General features: G+C 35.8%; 1 protein-coding gene across 1 annotated transcript; it reads left to right on the plus strand.

Annotated features, from left to right (window-relative positions):
• Nucleotides 1–6,311: 6,311 nt before the first annotated feature.
• On the plus strand, nt 6,312–7,820 carry gpr4 (G protein-coupled receptor 4). The gene has a single exon (XM_056474220.1). It carries the CDS (start codon nt 6,663–6,665, stop codon nt 7,782–7,784), a length of 1,122 nt encoding a protein of 373 aa, XP_056330195.1. The 5' UTR covers nt 6,312–6,662; the 3' UTR covers nt 7,785–7,820.
• The last annotated feature ends 18,330 nt before the right edge of the window (nt 7,821–26,150 follow it).

Genomic DNA, 26,150 nt, shown 5'->3' on the forward strand with positions numbered 1-26,150 from the left:
CTGATCTAAGAGTGTGAGAAGGGGTATAAATATGGAGAAGTTCAGTGAGACATTGAGGAGGAAGATTATGAAGTGCCTTGAAAGTGAGAAGTAGTATTTCAAAATCAATACGAAACGTTACCGGAAGCCAGTGAAGTGGTGTGACATGCTCGTGAGATAAAGTCCTAAAGATGACACAAGCTGCATGGTTCTGAACCAGTTGGGGTTTATGGAGTAGCTTAGAAGGAAACCCAGAGAGAAGTGATTACAGTAGTCAAGACGTGAAGTAACTAATGCATGGATGAGAATTGCTGTTATTGGATGTGAGAGAAGGGCGAAGACGAGTGATATTACGCAGGTGGAAATATGCAGTATGTGTAATATTATTGATGTGACCTTCAAATGAATGTCTGCTATCCAAGAAGACACCCAAACTCTTTACCTGCACTGAGGGAAGAATTGTGCTATTATCAATGTCTGTTGTGAAATTATCCGCTTTCTCCAAAACGCTTTTAGCCGCAATGAGAAGGGCTTCAGTTTTGTCCCTATTTCAATTTGTATTAAATGTACAGTATGTAGTGCACTTCCAAAATGTTAGTGTGTATAATACATGTTCAATGAAGTGTATTAAGTGTTTGTGTTGTCTTTGAAGTCCTCGTAGGGTTGGCATCATCTCTTCACAAGTCTTGGATCTGACTGAGCAGCTCTGTACTATCTCTAGAGGCCTCGGGATGAGCATTCCCTGGTGAAAACAGAGAGCGAAGGAAAGAGAATTAGCATAGCTGCTAAGAGACAAGAGAAATTAATGTCAGTGTGTAGAATGCATTTAAAAAGATGCATTTAACTGTATCCTAAGTTATGTGATGTATTCTGTATATTAGGGTTGTCACGATACAGCAATTCGGTACCAATCGATACGGAAATTTAAAAAACGTCCATTTCCCGCTAATATTTGAGGGCTGTTGAGCACCGTGAAGGTCATCAGTTCACAGAACTCACCACTGTTTACTTAGTGTAAACACAGATACAGGGACACAGGAGCGTTTGAAAGTCACGTCGATCAGCTGGTGTTTCTATAAGCTGACATACGAGCGATCCACTAATGAATCGCAGTTTTAAAATGCTCCAGTGTCCCTGTATCTGTGGTTACACTCAGTAAACAGCGGTGAGTTTGGTGAACTGAGGAGCTTCACGGCCAATCACAGTAATTTCTGTTGAGCACATGAACAAAATGGCAAATCAGCTGTGTTTAAGAACGTGATCAGTAGTGCTCCAATGTCAGCGGGAAATGGAGGTTTTTAAAAATTTCTGTATCGATTGGTACCAAATTCCATTATTGTGACAACCCTACAGTATATGCTTTGCTAAAAAAGATAAGTCTTTAATCTAGTTGTAAAATGAGAGAGTGTGTCTGGACTTTAGATATTATTCCAGAGTTTAGGAGCCATAAATAAAAACGCATGACCTTCTTTAGTGGACTTTGCTATTCTGGTTCTTCCAGAAGACCTGAGTTTTGAGATATTGAAGAGCAGGTGGGATTGTAATGAGACAAAAAGTTGCTTAGATAAACAGGAGCTAGACCATTTAGGCTGTATAATATATTGTTTTAGCATCGATATCGCAATGTGTGTGTCCGCAATAATCACATCACATGATATGCAGTGTTAAGGGATTATAGTTGATCAGCACAACAATTGAGAATTCATGAGTCATTGCAATGTGTAACCATAACAGAGTGAAACTTTATCATTTGCATGTGGTTTAAAGGCATTTCAAGAGAGTTTAAAGCATTTAGGTACAAAAAGTACAACATTTGTAACTTTAATGAAGAATAAATTTACTGAATTATTAATACAGTGAAGACTTTAAAGTGTTATTTTACATTTCATTATTCAATTTCTGTACCTGAATACCGTTTGACTCTCTGGAAAACTATAAAGCACTGTTTATTTGACTTATTTGCTTTATTTGCTCTTTTGTAATTATTTCTGCTAGCAATTTGTTTATTATACTTGATTCACACCCTTACAAAATCAATTCAATCTAAATTAAACTTTTTTTTCCCAAAAAGAGCTATTCCATCATCTGGTGAAATTGGATTTATTTATATCGCACTATATAATTCAGAAAAACAAAATATCGTGCAGCCTTATTTATAATCAATATGGAAGTTTTTATAAGTTTTGTTGAATTAACATATCTGGGGCTGCTTAAACACAGTTTCTTTAGGATTTGTATTATTAAAATGGTGCAGTGGTACCTTCACTGTAAAACCCAAAACGTTTAGGTAACTCAAACCATTTGAGAAAACCGATTGCAACAATCCATTTAAGGTTAAAAAAAGAATCCCAATGAGTACTGTAAACTTAATCCATGTGAGTAAACGAAGCAATTTGAGCACAGTAAAACTCAAACCAACTGAGTACTGTAAAACCCAATAAGTTAAGGCAACTCAAACCGTTTGAGGAAACCGATTGCTACAAACCATTTGAGTGAAAAAAAAAACTAATCTATATGAGTACTGTGAACTTACTCCATTTACTGTAAGTTGAACTAATGGGGTATTTAATTAACTCATTACCTTCAACACTGAGCTCAAAACTCAACTGACTAGAATTAACTTTCAGTCAATTTTGAGTTAACTACACTAATTTCATTTGATAACGTTGACTGTTGGGCTTTGCAGTGTTCTTAAAGCATGTTCATCAAAAAATTTAACTCTTTCATCATTCACTTACTCTAATCTTACTTTAAACCTCTATTCAGTTTAGTTCAGTTCAGTTCAATTCAAGTCATTTCAAAGCAGCTTTACAGAATGAATGCGGTTATCAGATGTTTCTATGTCCATATTAAAATAATGATCATTATTATAGTGACATTTTGTGATTTTGTAAATTGACATTTTGTGAGTTTTTAAAACAGCATGTCAATAATATTGGAATATTTGGGTTTCAAAGTCACAAAGAGTGAACAAAAACAGGTCATTTGTAAGAGCTGTCGCAGAATTGTTGTCACAGCACGAGGAAATACAACAACCAGCACCTAAAAAGCACTACAGGCTGCTATATGAGGAGTGTCTTGCTAAAATGTCAATTGAAAGTATTGCCAGTGACACTCAATCTAGTAGCAAGCAACAGTAAAGTACAATTTCAGAGTTGCTTGTGGCTGTTACACCATATGAAAAACATCACAAAGGCACCAGGAGATAACTAATGCCATAACTCACTACTGTTTGCTCTAGAGAAAAATAAGTGTTTAATTTCTGAATATTTAAAAACTAATTGTAAATAAAAGTTGGAGTAAGTTAATGTCTTTTAAATTCCTTTTTTTTAACTAACACAAACAACATTTTTGCAGTAAGAAGCTACAATATAGGTTTGTGATGCTGTTTCCGAATATTCATTAGAACTATACTTTTCCTTTGGCTTAGTCACTTAATCATCAGCGGACTGAACCACCAACTTATCCAGCATATGTTTTACACAGCAGATGCCCTTCCAGCTGCAACCCAGTACTGGGAAATCATTGGAACTATAGAGGAACTATAGATTCAGGAAACACAGAATCACTGAACTATGTTGACTATGGTTTACGACACTTTTGGGAAACGAACCTCTGGTTTTTGTTTCTGAAATGTCTGCTATTATCCCCAGAGCCTGAATCACACTGAGTCATTTCTCCACATTGTTCTGCTATTTCCTTTCAGCCTCCAGTTTAAATGACACTGACTTGTTTTGAAGTTATAAAATTACTATCAGTCACATTTACTTTAAAAGTTAAGAGCTCAAATATCATGACAAGCATTTTGTGGAGTGCTCACATTGATTATTTGGAGTGTATCTATAAAAAATAATATAGTGCAGTCTCTTTTGTGATTGTGATCTACATATCATATGGCTACCAGTAGTTGCACATGCACAGATACCCAGTTAGTCTGCACACCACCTTTGTCATTTAGCTCTTCTGCCCAGCCAGTTTCTCTGTGACTGTCTATAAACACTCTGAAGCAAACAGCAAGCTTGGTTTCCCTCCAGGCACTCTAGCTGTGGCACATCACTATGGTTTAATAATAACACCATTTACAAAAAGGCTGCTTGTCATCTTTGACGAGTGCACAGGAGCTGTGCGAATAACAAATGATGGAATCCACCAAGCAATTTTAGGTTTAAAAGACTTCTAACATTGATGTCTCGGCTAAAACAAGACCAAATTTGGACTGTCAGTAAAAATCTAAAAGATGTCTAACAATAGTGCAAAAATAGGTTGGTCATTAAATAGACAGATTACAGAGACCTCACATGTGTAGTCATTTATTCCTGTTGATTTAATGACTGGTCTATTTTTTAAACTATTGTCAGACCTAGCCTAGTTTTTGCCTGGATGTTTATTAGATGTCTTTTTAACACACAAAACAAAAATGCTTGCTAGAAAGTAGAGCTGGGCCGATAAACGATATTATATCGAAATACAATCAAATTTGTCAATAACAATGATAAGCTTTTTTTTTACTCAATTTTGATCTAAGAGCCAATCACACAGCAGATATGTGCAACAATGGGAATCTAAATGTGTGTCGATATTAGAGATGTACCAAATTTTCAGCCACCAAAAATTTATCATCTGAAAATATGTTACGCCATTTGATGGACCCTCTCATTTTTGTGGCCTCAATCATTGTTGGAGTACTGGAAATCTGGAAGCATTAACTTATATCTTTTTTTATTTATTTTTCATTAACAAGAACCAGCATGTACAGTTTTCTTATACAACAAAATCTCTTTGCATTTCTTAACAAGAATGGAATAAATGAGAGAAAAAGAAATTAAATAAAAGAAAAAGAAAGAAAAAAACAGAGGAGAGGGTACATAATTATCAAATTACACACAAATATATTATGCACATTTTTCCAGTTTTAGTTATTAACAAGAGTTATTAAATGCACTTTTACTGCAGGAAATGCATATATACAAACATTTTTATGCAAAAATGGCGGGCATATATTAACTGTTTTAATTGCTATTCTATTTTTAGACTTAGAAATCACTTTTATATACATTTGAATCTCTTTTTCTAGCACCACGAAGGGAGGTTTGCTTTTGGCAAACTTGGATTTATGTATGTGAAATTTACATAATAATAAAATAAAGTTTATAATAAAAGAGCGAGCCTTAACATAATAACCCAAAATCACATGTTTATAAGATGAGAAAGATGACTTTAAAATATTATGAGCAAAAAAAGCTTCAACATTATGAAATAAATGTGAAATAGTTTCATTAAAGTGTTCACAAAAACAGCATTCTAACTCGATATCAATTTAACATTTTTATAGAAATATTTTTGTAGGATAAACTCTATGAAGTAATTCAAATGACCATACTTGAGTCTAGTTTACATTACTAAAGATATTGTTCCAGTAAAAAACAACATATGGTATAGACGCATTTTCTTTCAAGATTAAATATCTAATTTTGCGATTATTAGGCTTAAGTGCAGAGAAACAGATAAAACCGAATGAGGTCTGTTCAGGTTTAGGAGGACAAACAGAAAGTGCTGATGTGCATTAACTTATATCGAAATATATATCGTTATCATTCAATATGGAAAATAATTATCGAGATTGCATTTTTACCATATTGCACAGCCCTACTAGAAAGCCAAAGTGGAAAGAATTGGTATCATTATTGCTTTGTTTGAAAATTAATAATAACGAAGGTATTTTAAATGAGAGATGTAAAATATATACATTATTTTAAAAGTTAAACTAATACTACATTATTAAATTCATTTAACTTCTGAAAGTGTGTGTAGAAGGAATGCCGTGTTAATCTGTCAGGTTTAGTAACTGAGGTTTGTATGTGCAATAAGCATAGGTCAACTGTCCAGCCATTATATTCAGCTCTGTTTATTCTATTTCATATATCCTCATGTACAGCTACATGTAATCTGCTTGATCTATGGAAAGAAAACATATCTCTGACATGCTAAGTCTTGCACAAACCCTTGTTCAGAGAGAAACCTCCGGCTAGAGATTCTGTTCCAGCAGATATAAACCTTGGAGAACAAGATGAAGCATTGTAATGACTGTTAATTCAATCAAACTCCAAATAAACAGATGCAAATGCGGGGATGACCAAGGTTAGGGGTGGGAATAGAAAAACATACAATCAATGCATCACAGAGCCAATCTAAGAAATACACATCACTGCCCTGGAAAAGACATTTGTGAACACTTGCAAACACTGCAGTGAGTATTTCATAAAGCATTCATCTCATGTAATGGCTCTTATTTTCTTTTGCAGATGGGTGTTGTTGGACAAACTGAAGAAGATTAGTCATTGTGTGATCTTCAGAGATGGTGTTGACCAGTTTTGACTTCTAAAAAAAACCCTGACCCTACCGGAAACTGCTCCACGGTGAACGTTTGACTAGCATTAATGACATGTTCTCTTGTGGGCATGTCTTTGACCTCTGAGCTCTCCGAGAGGTTAAAACACTAGCCATGAAATGCAGTAGAGACATGTGACACATCAGGCCCACCATGCTCGACTGTAGTGGGCTACAGTGTTATCGTCAAAGTACAATACATGAAAGTTCAACAGAAGCCTCTTGACTTTCTTCTTCTTTTTAAACATGGCTTGAGTTGGGACCACAGAAAGCTCAGCCATTGCTGATGATTACTGATGGCAAGTCTCAGAGGAAGTGAGACCATGTGCAACATCTCAACTTCGTGCAATGTTGACTCAAACATAGACCAGTTCTTCCAGCCTACGCTGTATATTATTGTTATTGTGCTTGGCTTCCCTACCAATTGCATGGCGCTGTGGGCCGCGTACATGCAGGTAAAGCAGAAGAATGAGTTGGGGATCTACTTGATGAACCTCTCAATAGCAGACCTCTTGTATATCACCACTTTACCGCTTTGGATCGACTATTTTGTCCACCATGATAACTGGATCCACGGTCAGGTGTCCTGCAAACTTTTTGGTTTCATCTTCTACACCAACATCTACGTCAGTATCGCCTTCCTCTGCTGTATATCTGTGGATCGTTATTTGGCGGTGGCTCATCCACTAAAATTTGCTAAAGTCCGCAGGGTCAAAACAGCTTTGCTGGTCAGCGCCATTGTGTGGTTAACTGAAATCGTCGCTAACTCTGCGCCTCTGTTCCATGACGAACTTTTCCAGGACCGATTCAACCACACCTTCTGCTTCGAGAAGTATCCCATGGAGCCATGGGTAGCTGGAATGAACCTTTACCGTACTTTCCTTGGCTTCCTAGCACCTTGGGGAATAATGCTGGCCGCGTACAGAGGCATCCTAAGAGCCGTACGTGGTAACGTTTCCACAGAGCGACAGGAAAAGGCCAAGATTAAGAGGCTGGCCCTCAGTTTGATTCTCATCGTCCTCCTGTGCTTCGCTCCCTACCACGTCCTCTTGTTGTGGCGCAGCGTGCTCTTTCTCATCAACCCCTGCGACTGTGGTGGCGAGGAGAACTTGTTTGGTGCTTATCATGTGACTCTAGCGCTCACCAGCCTCAACTGTGTGGCGGACCCCATCCTCTACTGTTTTGTCAATGAAGGGGCCCGTCATGATGTGGGTCGAGCCCTTGCTACCCTTTTGGGACTCTTCCAACGGGGCCAAAACCCAGAAGCTCTCATGGGAGCATCCATCACAGTGGAGACACCTCTGGCAGTGAAGAAGCCCGATTTCTACAGTGAGGTCAAAACGAATGCCTATAAAAACGATATTGAAGTGCTCAAAGATGAATGCCTTCAAATGACCATTCTCAGTGTTAAAAAGTGAAGTTAAATGCCATTGTGACATACAGCAGCCCCGAAAAGTCCCATTTAGAAATCTGATATATGTCAATAAATGCAAATTACATAGATGACATACAATTTCATACTTGGATTTTACATATATGTGTCATATATGCAACATATATTTAAAAATATTGCAAAAATGGCTGCTTTTATAAATTTTTTCTCAATCATTGGAATTACAAATATGTACATATATGTTCAAATATATTTATCGATTTATATAAATATATGTATGATTATATATGATGTATTTGAACATATATGTACATACTTGTAATTTCAATGGTCGGGGGAAAAAAATATGAAAGCAGCCATTTTGCTATTTTTTTTAAATATACGTTGTATATATGACATATATTTACTTATGTAAAATCGAAATATGAAATTTTATGTCATATTCACTTTCTGACAAAAGTCTTGTTGCCTATCCAGGTTTTAGGAACAACAAATAATAACTTGACTTCTAGTCGATCATTTGGTATCAGAAGTGGCTTCTACTAAAGGCAAAGGCCTCTAGGTTACGCTTATTTTACCAAAATAAAATATGATCATGCCGCGATTTTTAATGATTTAATTAGGACAGTAAGATCTTTCTTTGCATAGACAAAAGTTGTCATTTAACAGAAATAATGTACAGTATAGAATATAAAGTCATGTTGTGGAAAAAGAATTAATATTGTGTATGACTACCATGAGGTTATACGACTGCATCCATACATCTCTGCAATGACTCAAATAACTTCTTAATAAAGTCATCTGGAATGGCAAAGAAAGCATCTTTCAGGGCTCCCAGAGTTCATCAAGACTCTTTGGATTCATCTTCAATGCCTCCTCCATCTTACCCCAGACATGCTTAGTAATGTTCATGTCTGGTGGCTGGGCTGGCCAATCCTAGAGCACCTTGACCTTCTTTGCTTTCAGGAACTTTAATGTGGAGGCTGAAGTATGAGGAGCGCTATCCTGCTGAAGAATTTGCCCTCTCCTGTGGTTTGTAATGTAATGGGCAGCACAACTATCCTAATACCTCAGGCTGTTGATGTTGCCATCCACTCTGTAGATCCCTTGCACGCCCCCATACTGAATGTAACCCCAAACCATGATTTTTCCTTCACCAAACTTGACTGATTTCTTTGAAAATCTTGGGTCCATGCGGGTTCCAATAGGTCTTCTGCAGTATTTGTGATTTCCAAATGATCAACTAGAAGTCAAGTTATTGTTTGTTGCTCTTTCAACTGAGATTGACAACAAGACTTTTGTCAGGTAGTGCATGTAATTTGCCTATATTTTCATGTGTGAGGTTTCGAAATGAGGTGAACACCACACTTTAAACTCTTCTAAATTTCACTGATATCAGCAAAATGTTAAACCAGGTGTCATCTGCAAATGCTGCTGGAGCTTTTGTGAAAAATAATTCAAGTTTGTTTTGTGAGTATTTTTGTCGGTCACTTTTAAAGTCCAAAGAGTACTTCCATTTTGACGGGAATGCTTACATGCTGAATGTCTCGTAGTGTGCATGAACACAGGCACTTGACGATAGGCACTATAGAAAGTATTTTCTTGTACAGTGTCTGTGCCATTTCTTTCCAGAAGTTATGACTTATAATAATATAATTGAAGGCATTAAAGCAAGAGTTTTGTGTGCCTCTTAATCCCCTCATTGACACATTTCTATTGTAGTTTGTCAGTTGTTTGTTGTTGATGTTATGTCTCATCGTTATTTTTTAAACAGGCCAGACACTGTTGCCACCTTGTGAACAATCTAACTACTTTGAAAAAATGTGAAGTGCATGTGTGAGCTCCGCCAAATTCGCCTATTGGCGTACTAGACTGATGCTGTATTTCAGTTATACATACTGCATATGTACCCCAGTCTACACATAAAATTGAAGTTTAATTTGAGCTTAGATGATTGCAGAGTAACCTTAGGTTTAGTTCACAGTAGTTATTACCATGTTTCACTAACACTGTCTACACTGGATATGACCATTTACTGTAGGGGTCACCAATCTTGGTCCAGGAGGACCAATGTTCCTGCAGAGTTTAGCTCCAACTTGCTGTAAATTCCAATTATAGACCATTTAGAGTGATGTAAACAAAAACAACGCTCCCCACATATTTCCTGTTTTATATTATTAATTTCTATAACTTCTGAGAATCCAAAAAGAGCCACATATTGATAAATAAGGTTATGATAGTTGTTTTAACATTAAGTTATGATTGAATCGCCTTTTATTACAGTTATGAATCAGTTTAATAACAAGCAGGAAATGACATGACCACATTAAAATGGTCTTTACCCTGTAAGACCTTGATTAGCTTGTTGAGGTGTGTTTGATTAGGGTTGGAGCTGAACTCTGCTGGACACCGGCCATCCAGGACCAAGTTTAGTGACCCCTGATTTATTGTATGCTGTGTATCATAGAGGTTATCTGCACTGAAATTGTTATGCTGGGTTCAAAGCAAATGTGGAATTAAGTATTTACATGAGTAAATTACAAATAAAGTAGGTGCAAATGCGTGAATAGAGGTAAATGACACGGAATGCATCAGACATTTTGCAGAATTTGCCTAAATCCCTTAAACAAAAGATCTGCGTCAGTGGAAAGACTTCCTGTGAGTAAACTAGAGAGTGATGCAGTGCTCCATGTTTGGTGTGATCTCAGCATCACAGTAATGGCTGCTGTTATACTGCACCGATGACACCAATTGGTGACATGTATAACAAAGTGGAGATCATGAGTTGGATCTGTGATATCAAAGTCCTGCCCAAACTCCTGCCCAAAATTGTAATCAGTGTTGGGGGTAAAGCTGCGGTCACATTGGGCTTTGTGTGTGCGAAATTCTGTCGTACAGCGCTGCGAAAAGGGGCGGTATTAAACAAGATGTTTAGACATTAAAAAAGTGAGCGACTGCTCCATGTTTTAAATTTCTGTCCAGAGAGGTCATGTTTTGATCCTCAATTGGTCTCACGCAGTCAAGTGATGCGATTTCGCAGGTCAGAGTTCACCAAGCTTGAACTTTGCACCGCAGCGAACTGCGAAACTTAACGCATGACCCTGCGTTTCTGGTCTGACGCATTGGCGTGTGTATGAATGGACGTCTATGGGAGGAAAAGCCCAGTGTGACCGCAGCTTAACACATTACAAGTGACGTGAGTAGCGTAATAGTAGTACTTTTCTAAGTAACGAGTAAAGTAATGCATTACTTTAAAAAAAATTGCAATAATATTTCAGATACATTTTTGAACGCTACGCTAGTTACGCAACGCTAGTTACTTTTTTGTTTAATTAATTCGCTTTTAAAAAATTAATTGCTGAATTAAAATTAAAAGAAGTGACAATGAATCATGCAGTCAATGAGAGAATGTGTTCAATATTTTGAACGCATCAAAGAAAGGAAAACGGGATTATTGTCTCAATGCTTAAGACAAATAGTACAACAATAGCAAACACATTGCTTTAAACTTTCAATTATCTGTATATACGGCATGTGCAGTTGAAGTCAGAATTATTAGCCCCTCTGAATTATTAGGTTCCCTGTTAATTTTTTTCCCCAATTTCTGTTCAAACACTTTTCTAAACACTTTTCTAAACATTATAGTTTTAATAACTCATTTTTAATAACTGATTTATTTTATCTTTGTCTTGATGACAGTAAATAAAATTTCATTAGATATTTTTCAAGACACTTCTATACAGCCTAAAGTGACATTTAAAGGCTTAACTAGGTTAATTAGATTAACTTGTCTAATTACCCTAACCTGCCTAGTTATTGTATAACGATGGTTTGTTCTGTAGACTATCGAAAAAATATATAGCTTAAAGGGGCTAATAATTTTGATCTTAAAATTGGGTTTAAAAAATTAAAAACTGCCTTTATTCTAGACAAAATAAAACAAATAAGACTTTATGCGGAAGAGAAAATATTATCAGACATACTGTGAAAAATTCCTTGCTCTGTTAAACATCATTTGGGAAATATTTTAAAAAGAAAAAAAAATTCAAAGAGGGGCTAATAATTCTGACATCAACCGTATAGCTCCGGGGTCAGAAAGTTCTCAGATAACATTATCCTAAAATATTTTGATTGGTTGTTTTTTTAAGTGAAGTTTATTTATAAACTAATTTCGAGAGGAGCACATGCTTATTATTGATCACAGCTGGTCCCGCATTAACTAACACATGATTCACCAATCAGATGATTCATATAAATAACCAGATTCTTACTTCAGTTATCTTCGCCTTGAAGAATCAACCCTTCCACCCCTACTCCTCCACCTGTCCCTTTATAGGGTGTCACGGTGGCTTAGTGGTTAGCACTGTTGGGTTTCCCCCGGGGTTTTATGGTTTCCTCCCACACTTGTCATAAGTGAATTGATCAATCTAAATTAGCACTATAGTCAAGCTCTTAACCAGCAGTATATCTCTACATACCAATTCATAATCTGTCATCTACTCTAAAGAAGGGGGAGTTCTCGAGACCTACCTGAGCACAAGCTCCCCTCTCGCCCTGCAAACGGAAGGGTGCGCCAGGCTCGAAGATGAGCTCAGGGCTCTCTCCTGGGACAGCATGTCAAACTCGCTTTGTAATCAATCATCAGCTAAGTGTGAACTCTTGAAAGGCAAATGAAGGTGTAGGTGTAAGTTCTGAAAGAGATCAAGCCTCAGGCAGGTAATAAAAAGGAATGCGAAAGTAACTCAAAAGTAACGTAACGCATTACTTACTATAAAAAGTAGCTAAGTAATGCAACTAGTTACATTTTTGGGGAGTAACTCAAAATTGTAACGCATTACTTTCTAAATAAACTTTCCCTAACACTGATCATAATCACACAATCCCATTTATATTCCAACAAATCCTTTCTAAAAGCAAACATTAAAAAAAGAAACATTTGATCAGAGATCATTGTGATATGAACTGCCTAAAGTGGGAAATGTTTTATTTCAGTTAGTTTGACTCACGTCTCATTCATTTACATGGAGGGGGTGGGGTTTAGTTGTTAATTGCAGCCAGACACCAGGGGGCGATCAAAATATTTTGGCTTCACTTGCTTCAATTTCAGGATTAGTCGAGTGTGTACACACTGTGTAAAGCTCAAAATATACTTCATCTGGCCTCATTCTGCGACAGTCCACACACTGTCCTTTTGATAGCATTTTCATCATCATGAGTGTCTGTCGATATCAGCAAGCAGCCTGTGCTGAGAAGTATACCCAGGCCTTAAAAGTAAAAAAATATATATTGGAAACTGTGCTTGTATGATCTTTCTTTAAATTAACAATCCCTGATTTAATTTTTTTTTTCAAGTACTGCAATAAAATTCATGTGTTTAAGTGTGACTTTAAGGGATAGTTCACCCAAAAAATTGGAAAATGTTTCATTTTTTTCAGCCTCTTTCTAAGTCTAAGTCTGACTTGAGATCTGAAGACTTTTGTCTTAAAAGTCATGTTGTTGAATGTCAGTGTATTTTTTTTTTCTCCATACAATTAAAAGCTTGTTTTAGACCCCATTTGCTATCATTACAAACTAATACAACATATAGGAACAATTTTATGGAGAAAAAGAACTGGAAAAATGATTACATATTTATTTTTGACAGAACTATCCCTCAAAGTATAAGTTCTTTTGGGGGCCGCTGTATATAAAGGTACACTTTCTGAAGATCCAACAGCCACTGTATGTGTGCCTCGACTTTTAACCAGAAACACTATAATGGGGATTAATCGATGAAAGCGAAGTCTTTATGTCGAAGTCGCTTGTCCTGTTTGAATGTTTTCTATGTACATGCCTGCCATTTGTGTCTGTTCTTATTGTATTTGTAGGAAATTATTTTCTACTGTCCCCATTTTGACATTACTGTTTGTTTTACGTCCAATTATTTATTATCCCCATTCCTGTCAGTCAACACAAACCTCGACTGAGTTGTTTTACTGTACGTCTCAATGTGCTGTATAAAGTCTTAGGAAGACCCTGTGCAGAGTCGGCCATCTCTTTGACATACTTTCTGTCCAGTGGCCTAAAGATAACCAAAATGGAAACTGTTCCCAAAACAATGGGCTTTGCTGTTGTTTACATTTTTTTTTTTCTTCAGGTGCCCTGTTTCAGACTACCAAACTCTAAGCCCTGAATGTCAGCAGTGGAAAGTGCAATGTAATGGATTCTCTGTTATGCCAAAATAAAATACATGTCAGTCGTTGTACTGTTGTGTAGTGCTCAGCTTTTTATCTCAAGGCAGTTAAAGCTAAATTATTTCTCTGGCAACAGATGTTCTAAACGGAAGTAAGGGTGGTAACTGTACATAAATAAAACATGTGAAAGTTATATTACATTACAGTATGTGTTCTGAAGGTCAACAGCTTTATAGCCTAAAGTAGACGGTAATAGAGTTTACACATGGTCATGCAATTCAGGGGAAAACTTAAGAAAATCATGTCAACATTGCTGACCACATGTAGATGTTTTGTTACAAATAACAGTCATTTACTGGCCACTGTAAAGAAGAGTTAAGCTGCTGGTAGCGCGTCTCAGCCGATTAATAGAGCAGAACTCAAAGCTGCCAGTAAAATGCTCAAGGGAAAACCCTTACATATTCTGTAAACAAACTGCTTTATCTCCAAAATATTTATGTATGCTAAATCTGTTAATTTTAGTTTGTTATGAAAGGGAAAGTTAATCTTTCTGCACTAGTGATCTGCTTTTGTCTCTTTCAGTGAGAAAAAGATTATTTGAAGAGTTCAGATGAAAAACGAGGAAGTGCCATCTGAAATTTTCTTATAAGATGAGCAATGATGATGACATGATAACATGTTTATGTACATTTCACATTAAAGGTCATGCAAAAAAAACTATTCTTTTCCATACAGGTGAAGTTACTAAACATCGACAAATGAGCCTGGGAAAAATGCTCATTTTAGAAGAACATTTCAGATGGCACGTCATTTGTATTCCTCATTTGTACAGATGTTCGCTCTTGCTAAAAATGCAGCAAAGGTTTGTTCGGATAACTGTATTAGCATTTCGCGCAAGTCCATGAAACTGCTTTTTTTATAAGCATGAAGTTTTGTGTCTGGCTACTTTAAACTGTCAGTTCATCCCAAATGAACCCTCATGTGATTTCAAACACATGACTTTCATTCATATTAGTAACACAACCTCAAATCTGTGAGATTTTATTGCCTCCACTGAAAGTGCAGGCAAAAAAACTAAACCGATGATTGAAAAATTCTGCAGGGTGTCCGCAGGGTCTTAAAAAGTATTAAAAATTGATAAATTATGAGAACATTAAGGCCCTCAAAAGGTATTTAAAAGTCTAAACCACATTTTTACGATGTCTTAACTTTTGTTCAAGCGTTGTCCAAAGTGTTTGACTCCATAAGAAGCATAAATTTATTTATTTTCTCCCTAATATTAGGAACGGCACGACCCACGCGATTGATTCGGACCGGGGAGTATCTGGCCAAGCTCCTCCGTCCAGGTGATGTTACGTAATTTACGACAAACGCGGGAAGGTGATGTGACGCTCTCCATATAGCGAAACCATCGAGTGAAACAGACGGCAAAATTGGAAAATGTAAGTTTTCTGGTTAGAGAAAGACGAGTTTAAACAGTGGCTGAAACCTGTCTCTAAAAACAACCGCGTAATTTATTCACTCAAGCTTTGTTTCTTCCCAGCATATCTGATTTCTGTTGCACGGTTGTGCTCCATTGATTTATTTGACTACAACTGTTTAATGACAACTGTTTATTAAGTTAAAGGTTTGACACCGATTAGAACTTGTTGCGATGAGGTCTTAAAATATTCTGAGAAGGTCTTTAAAAAGTCTTAAAAAGGTATTAAAGTTACCTTTAGGATTTCTGCATATACCCTGTTCTAATTAGACATGATTGTTTTACTTGATTAACAGTATTAAATTATGCTTTTTGTTAACAAGCAGGAGCTGTTTGATTTAGCTTCTGTTTATGTTTGCAGGTCATTGGTTATTTGTAAATAAAAACCCAAATTGAATCTGTCCATTAGTATAAAGCCATTGAGCCATTGAATTAATCTGTTTGAACCATACACTGTAAAAGGGATTAGCTGAGTTTACTTTAAAAAGTGAGTAAACCCATTCCCTCAAAATGATTAAGTAAATCAATTATATATAAAAAAATTAATTAAGTAAACCCAACAGCCCTTCAATTTTTACACTTTGTTATATTGCAGCCATTTAAGTTTTTATTTTCCTCATTAATGTACACACAGCACCTCATATTGACAGAAAAACAGAATTGTTGACATTTTTGCAGATTTATTAAAAAGGAAAACTAGAACATGGTATAGAAGTATTAAGTATTCAGACTCTTTTTTTTGTGACACTCATACAGTATATTTACCTCAGGTGCTGTCCATTTCTTCTGATCATCCTTGAGATGGTTCTGCACCTTCATTTGAGTCCAGCTGGGTTTGATTATACTGATTGGACCTGATTAGGAAAGCCACACACCTGTCTATATAAGACCTTACAGCTCACAATGCATGTCAGAGCAAATGAGAATTATGAGGTCAAATAAACTGCCTGAAGAGCTCAGACAAAATTGTGGCAAGGCACAGATCTGGCCAAAGTTCCGAAAAAATTTTTTGCTGCACTTAAAGTTCCTAAGAACACAGTGGCCTCCATAATCCTTGAATGGAGCTGTTTGGGATGACCAGAACCTTTGCTAGAGCGAGCTATTAGGGGAGAAGAGCGTTGGTGAGAGAGGTAAAGAAGAACCCAAAGATCACTGTTGCTGAGCTCCAGAGATGCAGTCGGGAGATGGGAGAAAGTAGTATAAAGTCAACCATCACTGCAGCCCTCCACCAGTCTGAGCTTTATAGCAGAGTGACTCGACACGTGAGTGCACGCATGCATAAGTTTGCTTATAAAAAAACACCCAAAGGACTCCAAGATGGTGAGAAATAATATTTTCTGGTCTGATGAGACCAAGATAAAAACTTTTTGGCATTAATTATAAGCATATGGAGAAAACAAAAATTAACTTAGCGTTCCAAACCCACTGTATAATGGGTATATTTATAAGTAAAGTCAGCTTGTCACTTTTAAGGCAACAGATTAATTCACTTTAAGAATATAGTAAATTTTAAATAGTTTATCTATCTATCTATATCATATTATTTTTATATAGTTTATGGATTTATTTTTTAAGTGTTTTAAAATACTTTCAATTTGTATGACACACTTTAGTGTTTTCAACGTAAACACACTTTAGTAGAGACCAAGACCACCCTTTGTGTCATTATCTTTATAGATGTAATGTGTTTATGTATAATATGTATAATATTTTTTACTATATTTAAAAAAATAATAATAATTTAAATGACATAGAGGTACAAAAATTCAATAGGTAAAATAAAGAAAAAATGTACAAATAATGCTAAATGTTATTGCTAACCTACAATAACATAAGTGTCAAACACATGGTTTCAACAGCTTTTTTGTTTGTTCTCTCCTTAATGGTATTTATATAAATATTTAGATCTTTAAGTACCACTAAAAAAAGAGGTTTCTGATTGCTAAATTCTGAACTTATCAAAGTTCAAAAAACCATAAATGCCATATTCAGTAAATATGGTCAGTAAAAGAAAGTTTGACAGTACTTTATCATCTATAAATTTAGATCCATTCCCTCATAACCGTTTTGTATATGGACAATGCCAGAAAATATGAGGTGCTGTATTTGGGTGTAATGAACAGAATGAACAACTGACATCCATATCTTCAATAAATCTGGTTAAAAAATGCTTAACAGGGTAAAAATCGTGTAGTATCTTAAATGAGATTTCTTTGGTTTTATTTGTAATTGAATATTTATTAGGTAATACCCAAACTTTCCTCAAATCAATATTCTGAATAAACTTAGACCAATAGAAAATAACATATGGATCTTTTTTATTATATCTTTTTTATTATATCTTAATAGTTATTTTTAGTTAAGATAACTATTAAGATATAATAAAAAAGATATAATAAAAAGATTCTTTAGTTATTGTCCTGTTGTGAATGAGCCTAATCACCTAAAAATCAAAAATACACACTCAAGTGGTTCTAAACCTTTAAAAGTTACTTTTTTTCTGTTGGACACGAATGATGTTCAGAGGAAAACAAATAAAGGAATAAAATATTATGAATGTCCGATTTTCAACATTCTTCAGAATATCTTCTTTTGAGTTGAAGAGGAAAAAAGAAACTCAAACAGGAACAACTGGAGGGTGAATAAATGATGATGGAATCTCCATTTTAAGGTGAACTATTACTTGAGATGCGTATAGTTAGGCATCACTAATGACACAGAATTACACGGGGAAAAGGTTGAAAAGCTCTTTTATGAGTTTGTTTTATGAGTTTATTTTTAGACATGCCATGCCAACTTTTACTATTACCTTTCAACATCCGTGTGACTGAAGTCATGTCTTCATACTCCTTCATTTAACAATGTCCTGCAGAAAACTGCACATCTGTCCAAGGTCAATGCTCACTGGGTCACGTTCCTCCTGACTGAAACACAATGCCTTGGCACTTTAGCTCTGCACTGCTCTATGTGTGTGTGTGTGTGTCCAGTGACCTGGAAAGGAGTAATGCCAATGGGTTCTTATCTGAAAGTGTCAGACTGTGCAAACGTATGCATACTCCTGCTCCTTGCCATTTTTTTTATCCCTGAATTTGGGAAAAATATTCATTGAAATGAAACTCTACTACCCGGCTGGGTCAGTTGGCATTTCTGTGTGGAGTTTGCATGTTCTCCCCGTGTTCGCAAAAGTTTCCTCCGGGTGCTCCAGTTTCCCGCACAGTCCAAAGTGTTTGATGCAGCTACAAGCAGTGTCAAATAGAAGGGATAGTTCACCCATAAATGAAAATTTTCATCACTTGTTCAGAAATGTTTTTTCATCTTCTGTTGAACACAAGAAGATTTTAAAGATTTTTTTCTTACCATGGATGTCAGTGGCTACCAATTACCATCATTCTTCAAAATATCTTGTTCAACATTCATTCATGCATTCATTCATTTTCTTTTCAGCTTAGTCCCTTTATTAATCTGGGGTTGCCACAGTGGAATGAACCGCCAACCTATCCAGCATGTCTTCCAGCTGCAACCCATCTCTGGGAAACATCCACACACACACACTCATTCACACACATACACTACGGACAATTTAGCCTACCCAATTCACCTGTACTGCATGTCTTTGGACTGTGGGGGAAACCAGAGCACCCGGAGGAAACCCACGCGAACACAGGGAGAACATGTAAAATCCACGCTGAAACGCCAACTGACCCAGCCAAGCCAGCAACCTTCTTGCTGTGAGGTGACAGCACTACCTACTGCGCCACTGCGTCGCCTATGTTCAACAGAAGAAAATAAAAGGCATTAGGCTGAGTAAAATTCCCAACAAATAAATCAACATAAAAGGAAGCAAATGTTTATCATGTTTAAAGTGAAATGTGAAAATATATGGTTGGAAAGAGTCATTACACTCTGATATTACATATTTTACCTGTTTTTACCAGTGGTGGTCAAACACACAAATCAAGCACTTGAGTAAAAGTACAAATAAATACTCTAGTAAAAATTTACTCTAGTACAGATGTGCCCAAGGTAGGGTCAGATGGGATTATTTGAATCAGTGAGTTATTGACTGGAGAATCACTCTCAACTGATCATTTGAATCAGTGAGTCTTTGACTGGAGAATCACTCAAAACTGATCATTTGAATCAGTGAGTTGTTTACTGGACACTCACTCTCAACAGATCATTTGAATCAGTCAGTTGTTTACTGGAGAATCCCTCTAGTTAATTTGAATCTGCGATTTTAGAGTTGTAAACTACTATTTTAAATCCTCTCCAATTTTTACTCCGCTAACTTTAGGAAACGTAGTAGAATATTTTTACAATATTTTGTTTTGGGAGTATAAGTAAAAGTATCCTAAAATAAATATACTCTGATAAACAGATAATTAAAATACTTAAGTACAATTGTGAAGAAAAAAATACTGTCTACCACTGGTTTATGTATTGATAATTATTAAAAGTCACGCATCGATCTTATGAATGCATTGTCCAATCAGTGGCGTTTAGATTATTCTTTCTCTTAAAAGAATGGAAAATTGTGCAAAAAATAAAAAATTAGCTGTTAATTAACACACCCTCAGGACATCCAAAATATAGGTGACTTTTCTTTTTGAAGTATAACAATAAAGACGTTTTAGCTGAAACCGTAGTCTTTGATGATGGCTACTTGCACATTGATAGTCAAAGCAAAATGAAAACACGTGGCTCTTGGCTATTTAACAAATAGCCCTTTTAAGTATTGGACGTAAAATACAACACAGACATATTTAATAAGGTAATTATTACACCTGCCCTAGGCCAGGAAAAAAAACATTGCAAATGTTTCCACTTAATTAAGTACAAGTAAGTACAAATGTTTCCACTTAATAGAATCGTCACTATATAGATGACTTTTTAGACCTTAGTTTTCATCTTCTTTACAAATAAATAATAAGACAATATCTTTGAGATCAGTAGCGGATGTTTCTGTTGACATTATCTCAGATTTACACCACGCTTACTGCGCTGTGGGTGAAGTAGGTTACTTGAACTGTATTAAGTATTTGTCTTGGAATAGTCAAGTACTCATTGGGACATTAGTTTTGTGTATAAAAAACCCATCTGTAATCTATTATATTTCCACGACAATAGACATTGAATTAGAGCATAATGAAATGCAGACTTCTTCATGAATCACCACTGAAGAAGCACTGCAGTCATGCACAAAAGTGGGCTCTACGACATAACAAACATCTACAGGCCACTTATTTTATGTACTTGCGTAATCTGGGCATTGAAATTCACAGTGTGATTTCTTTGCTTCTGTTGAAATCAGAATTGGAAGACAAAGAGATCCTCAAGAGATTCTCATACCCCACTCTCTGACCTCCTCACAGGAAACACTACAACAAAGAGGACTAAACGCACACATTTCCAGCTCTGAAACATATAATTGAGTGTCATTCAAGTTTCAGGAGAAATGCTGAAGTGGTGACGGATTTTTCAGACATTGTAGACTAGAGCATTGGATGTCGAAATCAACATATTGCGGCATTTAAATTCATGAGGTCTGGTTTAGGTTGTTGATGGTGAGAAAAGGCGTCGGTACACACAAAGAGATGTTTTCCTTTTCATATTCATGCTTGAGAGAAGAAGAACTATGATCAAAGTGTGTTTCACTGCACTTTGAACAATAGTAATGTGATATTTTGGGACTTTACATCATGGTTCACAGATGTGACCTTGGGTTCACCTTCAGCTTTATTGTATGTGTAGCCTATATACACTCACCGGCCACTTTAGTAGGTACACCTTCCTAGAACAGGGTTGGGCAGGTTTGCCTTCAAAATTGCCTTAATCCTTCGTGGCATAGATTCAACAAGGTACTGGAAATATTCCAAGATGCAAATCTCCTGTTCCACCACATCCCAAAGATGCTCTATTAGATTGAGTTCGGGCAACTGTGGAGGCCATTTGAGTACAGTGAACTCATTTTCATGTTCAAGAAACCAGTTTGAGATGATTCACGCTTTATGACATGGCACGTTATCCTGCTGAATGTAGTTATCAGAAGATGGGTACACTGTGGTCATAAAGGGATGGACATGGTCAGCAACAATACTCGGGTAATACTCAGTACTATTACTTGCCTAAAAATGTAGTGCAATTAGAGTAAAAGTATCTGTTGTAAATATTACTTAAAGTATGAGTAAAAAGTAGACCTTTCAAAAGTACTCAAGAGTAGTGAGTAGTGAGGATCACGCTGTAAAAAGCTCATGCATTTCCATGTAATTTGCGGACGTGTGTAAACGTAACATTCTGTATCGCATTAGTTATTGCTCAGCAGGAACACAATATTATAAGGCGATAATATTAGGTTAGATTTAGGTTGTGATGTCAGGTGACCAAAATTCAATGTCTAGCAAGTGTCTAATTACAACATTATTTTGATGTCCAATAATGATGTCAAATGACGTTACTATTTGGTTCATTTTAGGTTGTTTTAGAAAGTGACCAAAGTCCAACGTTGAGCCAACATCTTAAACCAATATCATATCGCTGTCAAATTATGACATTTATCCACGAGAATCCAACATCTGATAGACATCATAGTGGTAACCACCACACAACGTCAAGCTGTAACATCATCAGAAGTTGATGTTTGGTTGATTTTAGGTTGAACATTGAACATTGGGCCTGACATTGGGTTCTAACGTCAACCTGATTTACTTTTCCAAACAAAATGATACAACGTCAATCTGACATCATGTTGATGTCTTGTGCCTGCTGGGTGTTTAAGGCTATTTCAGTCATCATACAGTAAACATCCGTCATCTTCTCATCAGTGACATGCATCTAAACAGTCTCTGGGTCATTGCATGTAAAGATTTGGGACACTTTTAATGCTTCCAAACAGTTTGCAATTATAAATCGCCCATGTCTTGACGTAGTCCATTATGATGCGATTTACCTTCTATGTTCGATTTTATTGGACAGGAACCACAGAACAGTTTTTTCCTAATAGACAAGAAATCTAATCTATAGACAAGAAAGAAATAAAGTAGTGACTGCAGGTTGAAGGAAAGTTGTGGAGTAAAAGTACCAATAATGCAGTAAAAATTTACTAAAGTGAAAGTAAATGTACATATTTTTAAAAATACTTACCTGTAGAAAATTACAATTTCAGGGAAAAAACTACTCCGTTACAGAAGTTACAGTAGTTAGTACAGAGTATTAGTAATTTGTTACTTTACACCACTGGTACTAATGAGCCCAAAGTGTGCCAAGAAAATGATCCCCCACACCATTACACCATCCTCACCAGCCTGAACCATTGATACAAGGCAGGATGGATCCAAATTTCATGTTGTTGACATCAAATTCTGACCCTACCATCTGAATGTTGCAGCAGAAATTGAGACTCATCAGACCAGACGTTTTTCCAATCTTCTATTGTCCAATTTTGGTGAGCCTGTGTGAATTGTAGCCTCAGTTTCCTGTTCTTAGCTGACAGGAGTGGCTCCCGGTGTGGTCTTCTGCTGCTGTAGCCCATCTGCCTCAAGGTTGGACATGTTGTGCGTTCAGAGATGCTCTTCTGCATACCTCTGTTTTCATGAGTGGATATTTGAGTTATTGTTGCCTTTCTATCAGCTCGAACCAGTCTGTATAACCAGTAATTGCTAATTTAGGCTAGCAACACGATAATAGTTAACTTGCAAAAATGTTAGCTACATGCTAACAGTTCTGAAACATGGAAGCAATGTGCTAAAACATGCTAGAAACATATGCTAAGACATGTATATAATTAATGTTTCTGGACAACTTTTAACTTGGCTATGAGTGTCCTCAAGTAAAAGTCAAAGTTTGTCCACAAGCTTTACTTTCTGATTACTTAGCTTAAAAAAAAGTGTTCTTCTTTTGTATTTTCTGCATCATGGTTTCAAACATACAATACACAAATCTCTCTAAAGCATTAAACCAGTATATTAGAATGATTTATTAAGTATTATATATAGACCAGAAATTGGAGTAACAGCTAAAATTGAGATTACAGCTGTAATATTTCACAAAATATTTAGAATTTATTTAATTTCTTATATGATATAATACAATTATTGCAGCCTTGAGCATAAAATATGTTTTCAAAATAAAACACACTTTCACCGATAGATTTCAGCCCTTACCACCAGGACAAGCACTTCATACAGTGAGGGTATCAGGGTGGTTTGAGGACAGGAGGTGCAGGAGAAGCGCCGCAGGGTCCGTCTGTTGTCCCGCTGATGTCATGGCATCTGCAGGGGGTCCCGGACGAGACAGAGGGTCAGTGAATGACACGCTCCCAGTTGACTGGACTGCTGTGGGTCCAGAGGGACTGGGGAAGCAGAGCGGGATGTAGTTGAATTTCCCATGTTCCCATCCCGAAGTGAATAACCCTTTGTAAGAGCAGCACCAAAGATGAGTGAAAAGCATAAGATGTGCTTGTCCTGATGGGAAGTAACCACAGACCCAGCACCTCAACATTTGGCTGGACTTTACAGTTTAGATAAGGTCAGAAAAATCCAGTTCTCTCTGGATTCGCTGTCCTAAATGTGTCTAGATTCGTGTCTGGAAAGCATCACATTATTATCTATCTTTTTTATTATATAGTTTTGTTTTGCTTTTCCAAAAAGTTGACAATACAGAACATCGAAACTAAGCAGCAAACAAACTAAAGTAAAACATACACACACAGTATATAAAATAATTGAATAAAGTAAAAGTAAATAAATAAAATGGGAGGAGATACAGTATAAACCAATAGAGAAAAAGTATTTTGTCTAATCAAATCATGTGGTACTGTTTTAATATAATTCAAAAATGGATTCCAAATCATTTTAAATAATTCACCCTTTCCTCTCAAAGAATATGTCATCTTCTCTAATGGTATACAGTTGCAAACTTCTCCAATTGATCCACAGTCCAACTGGTACATCAATGTCTGTTTTCCTTTTTAAAGCAATACATTTTTTAGCTATTGTCAGTAACATTTCAGTAAGCTAAATAGCATGATTATGCTGGAGGTTAGCCTTTGAATAATTGCCCAATAAACATATCTCTGGATCCAATGGAAAATCAATTTCATGAATCTGTGATATGATATTGCAAACTTGTACCCACAACACTTTCCCTTTAGGGCACTGCCATTTAGAATGCAAAACTGTCCCTTCTTCTATACCACATCTGAACAGAGGGGAGAAATACTGCTTTTCAATTTGTGTAATCTGGAAGGAGTCTAATAAAGCTAGTGTAAGAAATTCAACTGAATTAGTCTAAATCTTGAGTTCAAAGTTGAGGTAACCCCATCTAGTGTTAACCCCAAATCCCGTCTCCATCTAGTTTTAGACTTATCTGGGTTAGTCAAAGGTTGTCTTAGCATCAAAGCATCATGTGTTCTAGAAATTGTTTTAAGTATTGTTTTAGCAAAGAAAAACAAGTTAATCCATAGCAGTTAAATTGGGTATCTTGGAATCATTTTTTTAATTTGGCCCTTAAAACATTGTTATCAATCTTAACATAAATGTTTTTTATGTTACTTGTGAAAGGAAAATAAATGTTTTGCTCTTCTTTTCTTTTTGAAAGAAGCTGCAATTTCCTTGCAAATAAACTAGTAAAAATTACGAATTTTATTACAAATATAAACAATTATACTTTTATTTATTCCTGTGCTTCAAAGATGAATCAATCTAGCCATCAGTCAGTGATCCTTCAGACAAATATATATAAAAATAGTATGATCTATTATTAAATATGATATATTAATAAAATAAAATAGAATAATAAATATGATATATTTATTAAACAAAGATATGGATTTCTTTTGAAATTACAGTAGCAGTTTCTAATAGTTAACCTAGCAGGCAACTTGATGTCTAAATGATATCAAATTGACATTGACGTCAAAAAACATGTCAAAAATGCAAATCGTAACATTTGGTTGCCATTTTTGGAGCATGTTAAATCTCTGAAACTTGAAGCAGTTATTGTAGAATAAATGGTTTCTCATCTTGCACTTTTAGTCTGTACCTTCCAGATGAATACTAGTGCTTTTTCTTGACATAAAACCACAATATTGAAGAACGTGTCACCCCCCAGCCTAATATATTTTCCCTTTTCTCTCTCTTTTAATTTTTAATTTTCTTTTTACTTTTATTATCATTATTTCTTTTACTTAATACACTATGCTACCAACCTCAACTTCTGGTCCTGACCTGTTTATACGCTTAATTTGTAAAATGAATGCACATCATATATTGTTTATGCACATCATATACTGTGTTGCACAATATGGGGGTTATAGTGTGGTTTATTTTTATTTTTTAAATGAATTTTGTACTGTTTTACATATATTTTTTTTCTATCTGTACTGTTCATTTCTCTTTTACTTTTGTTTGTTAACTGACACAAGAATCTGATGAATAAATCTTTAAAAAAATAAATGCAAATCTATTTGATGTCAAAACCTTGACATCCACACATTAATGTCCTTTGATCACAAACACAATGACATTAAAAGTATCATAATATAAGAAAATTGTTATTACATTTAAAAGCTTCAATTCCAAATTTGCTATGAATTTTGTATTCCTATACACATACCTTGATGTCAAAAAACATGTCAAAAATAGTTAACAGGACAGATAGATTGTTGATGTGATTTTTGACACCATTGTTAGAGGTCAATTTGATGTTGTTTTAACATCAAGTTAATCAATAGACATCAAAT

This window comes from Danio aesculapii, chromosome 15, assembly GCF_903798145.1.
Source record: "Danio aesculapii chromosome 15, fDanAes4.1, whole genome shotgun sequence".
Taxonomy (NCBI): domain Eukaryota; kingdom Metazoa; phylum Chordata; class Actinopteri; order Cypriniformes; family Danionidae; genus Danio; species Danio aesculapii.

What these genes read in the sequence shown, in the direction of transcription:
- gpr4 (XM_056474220.1), top strand. Translation starts at nt 6,663, where the DNA reads ATGGCAAGTCTCAGAGGAAGTGAGACCATGTGCAACATCTCAACTTCG.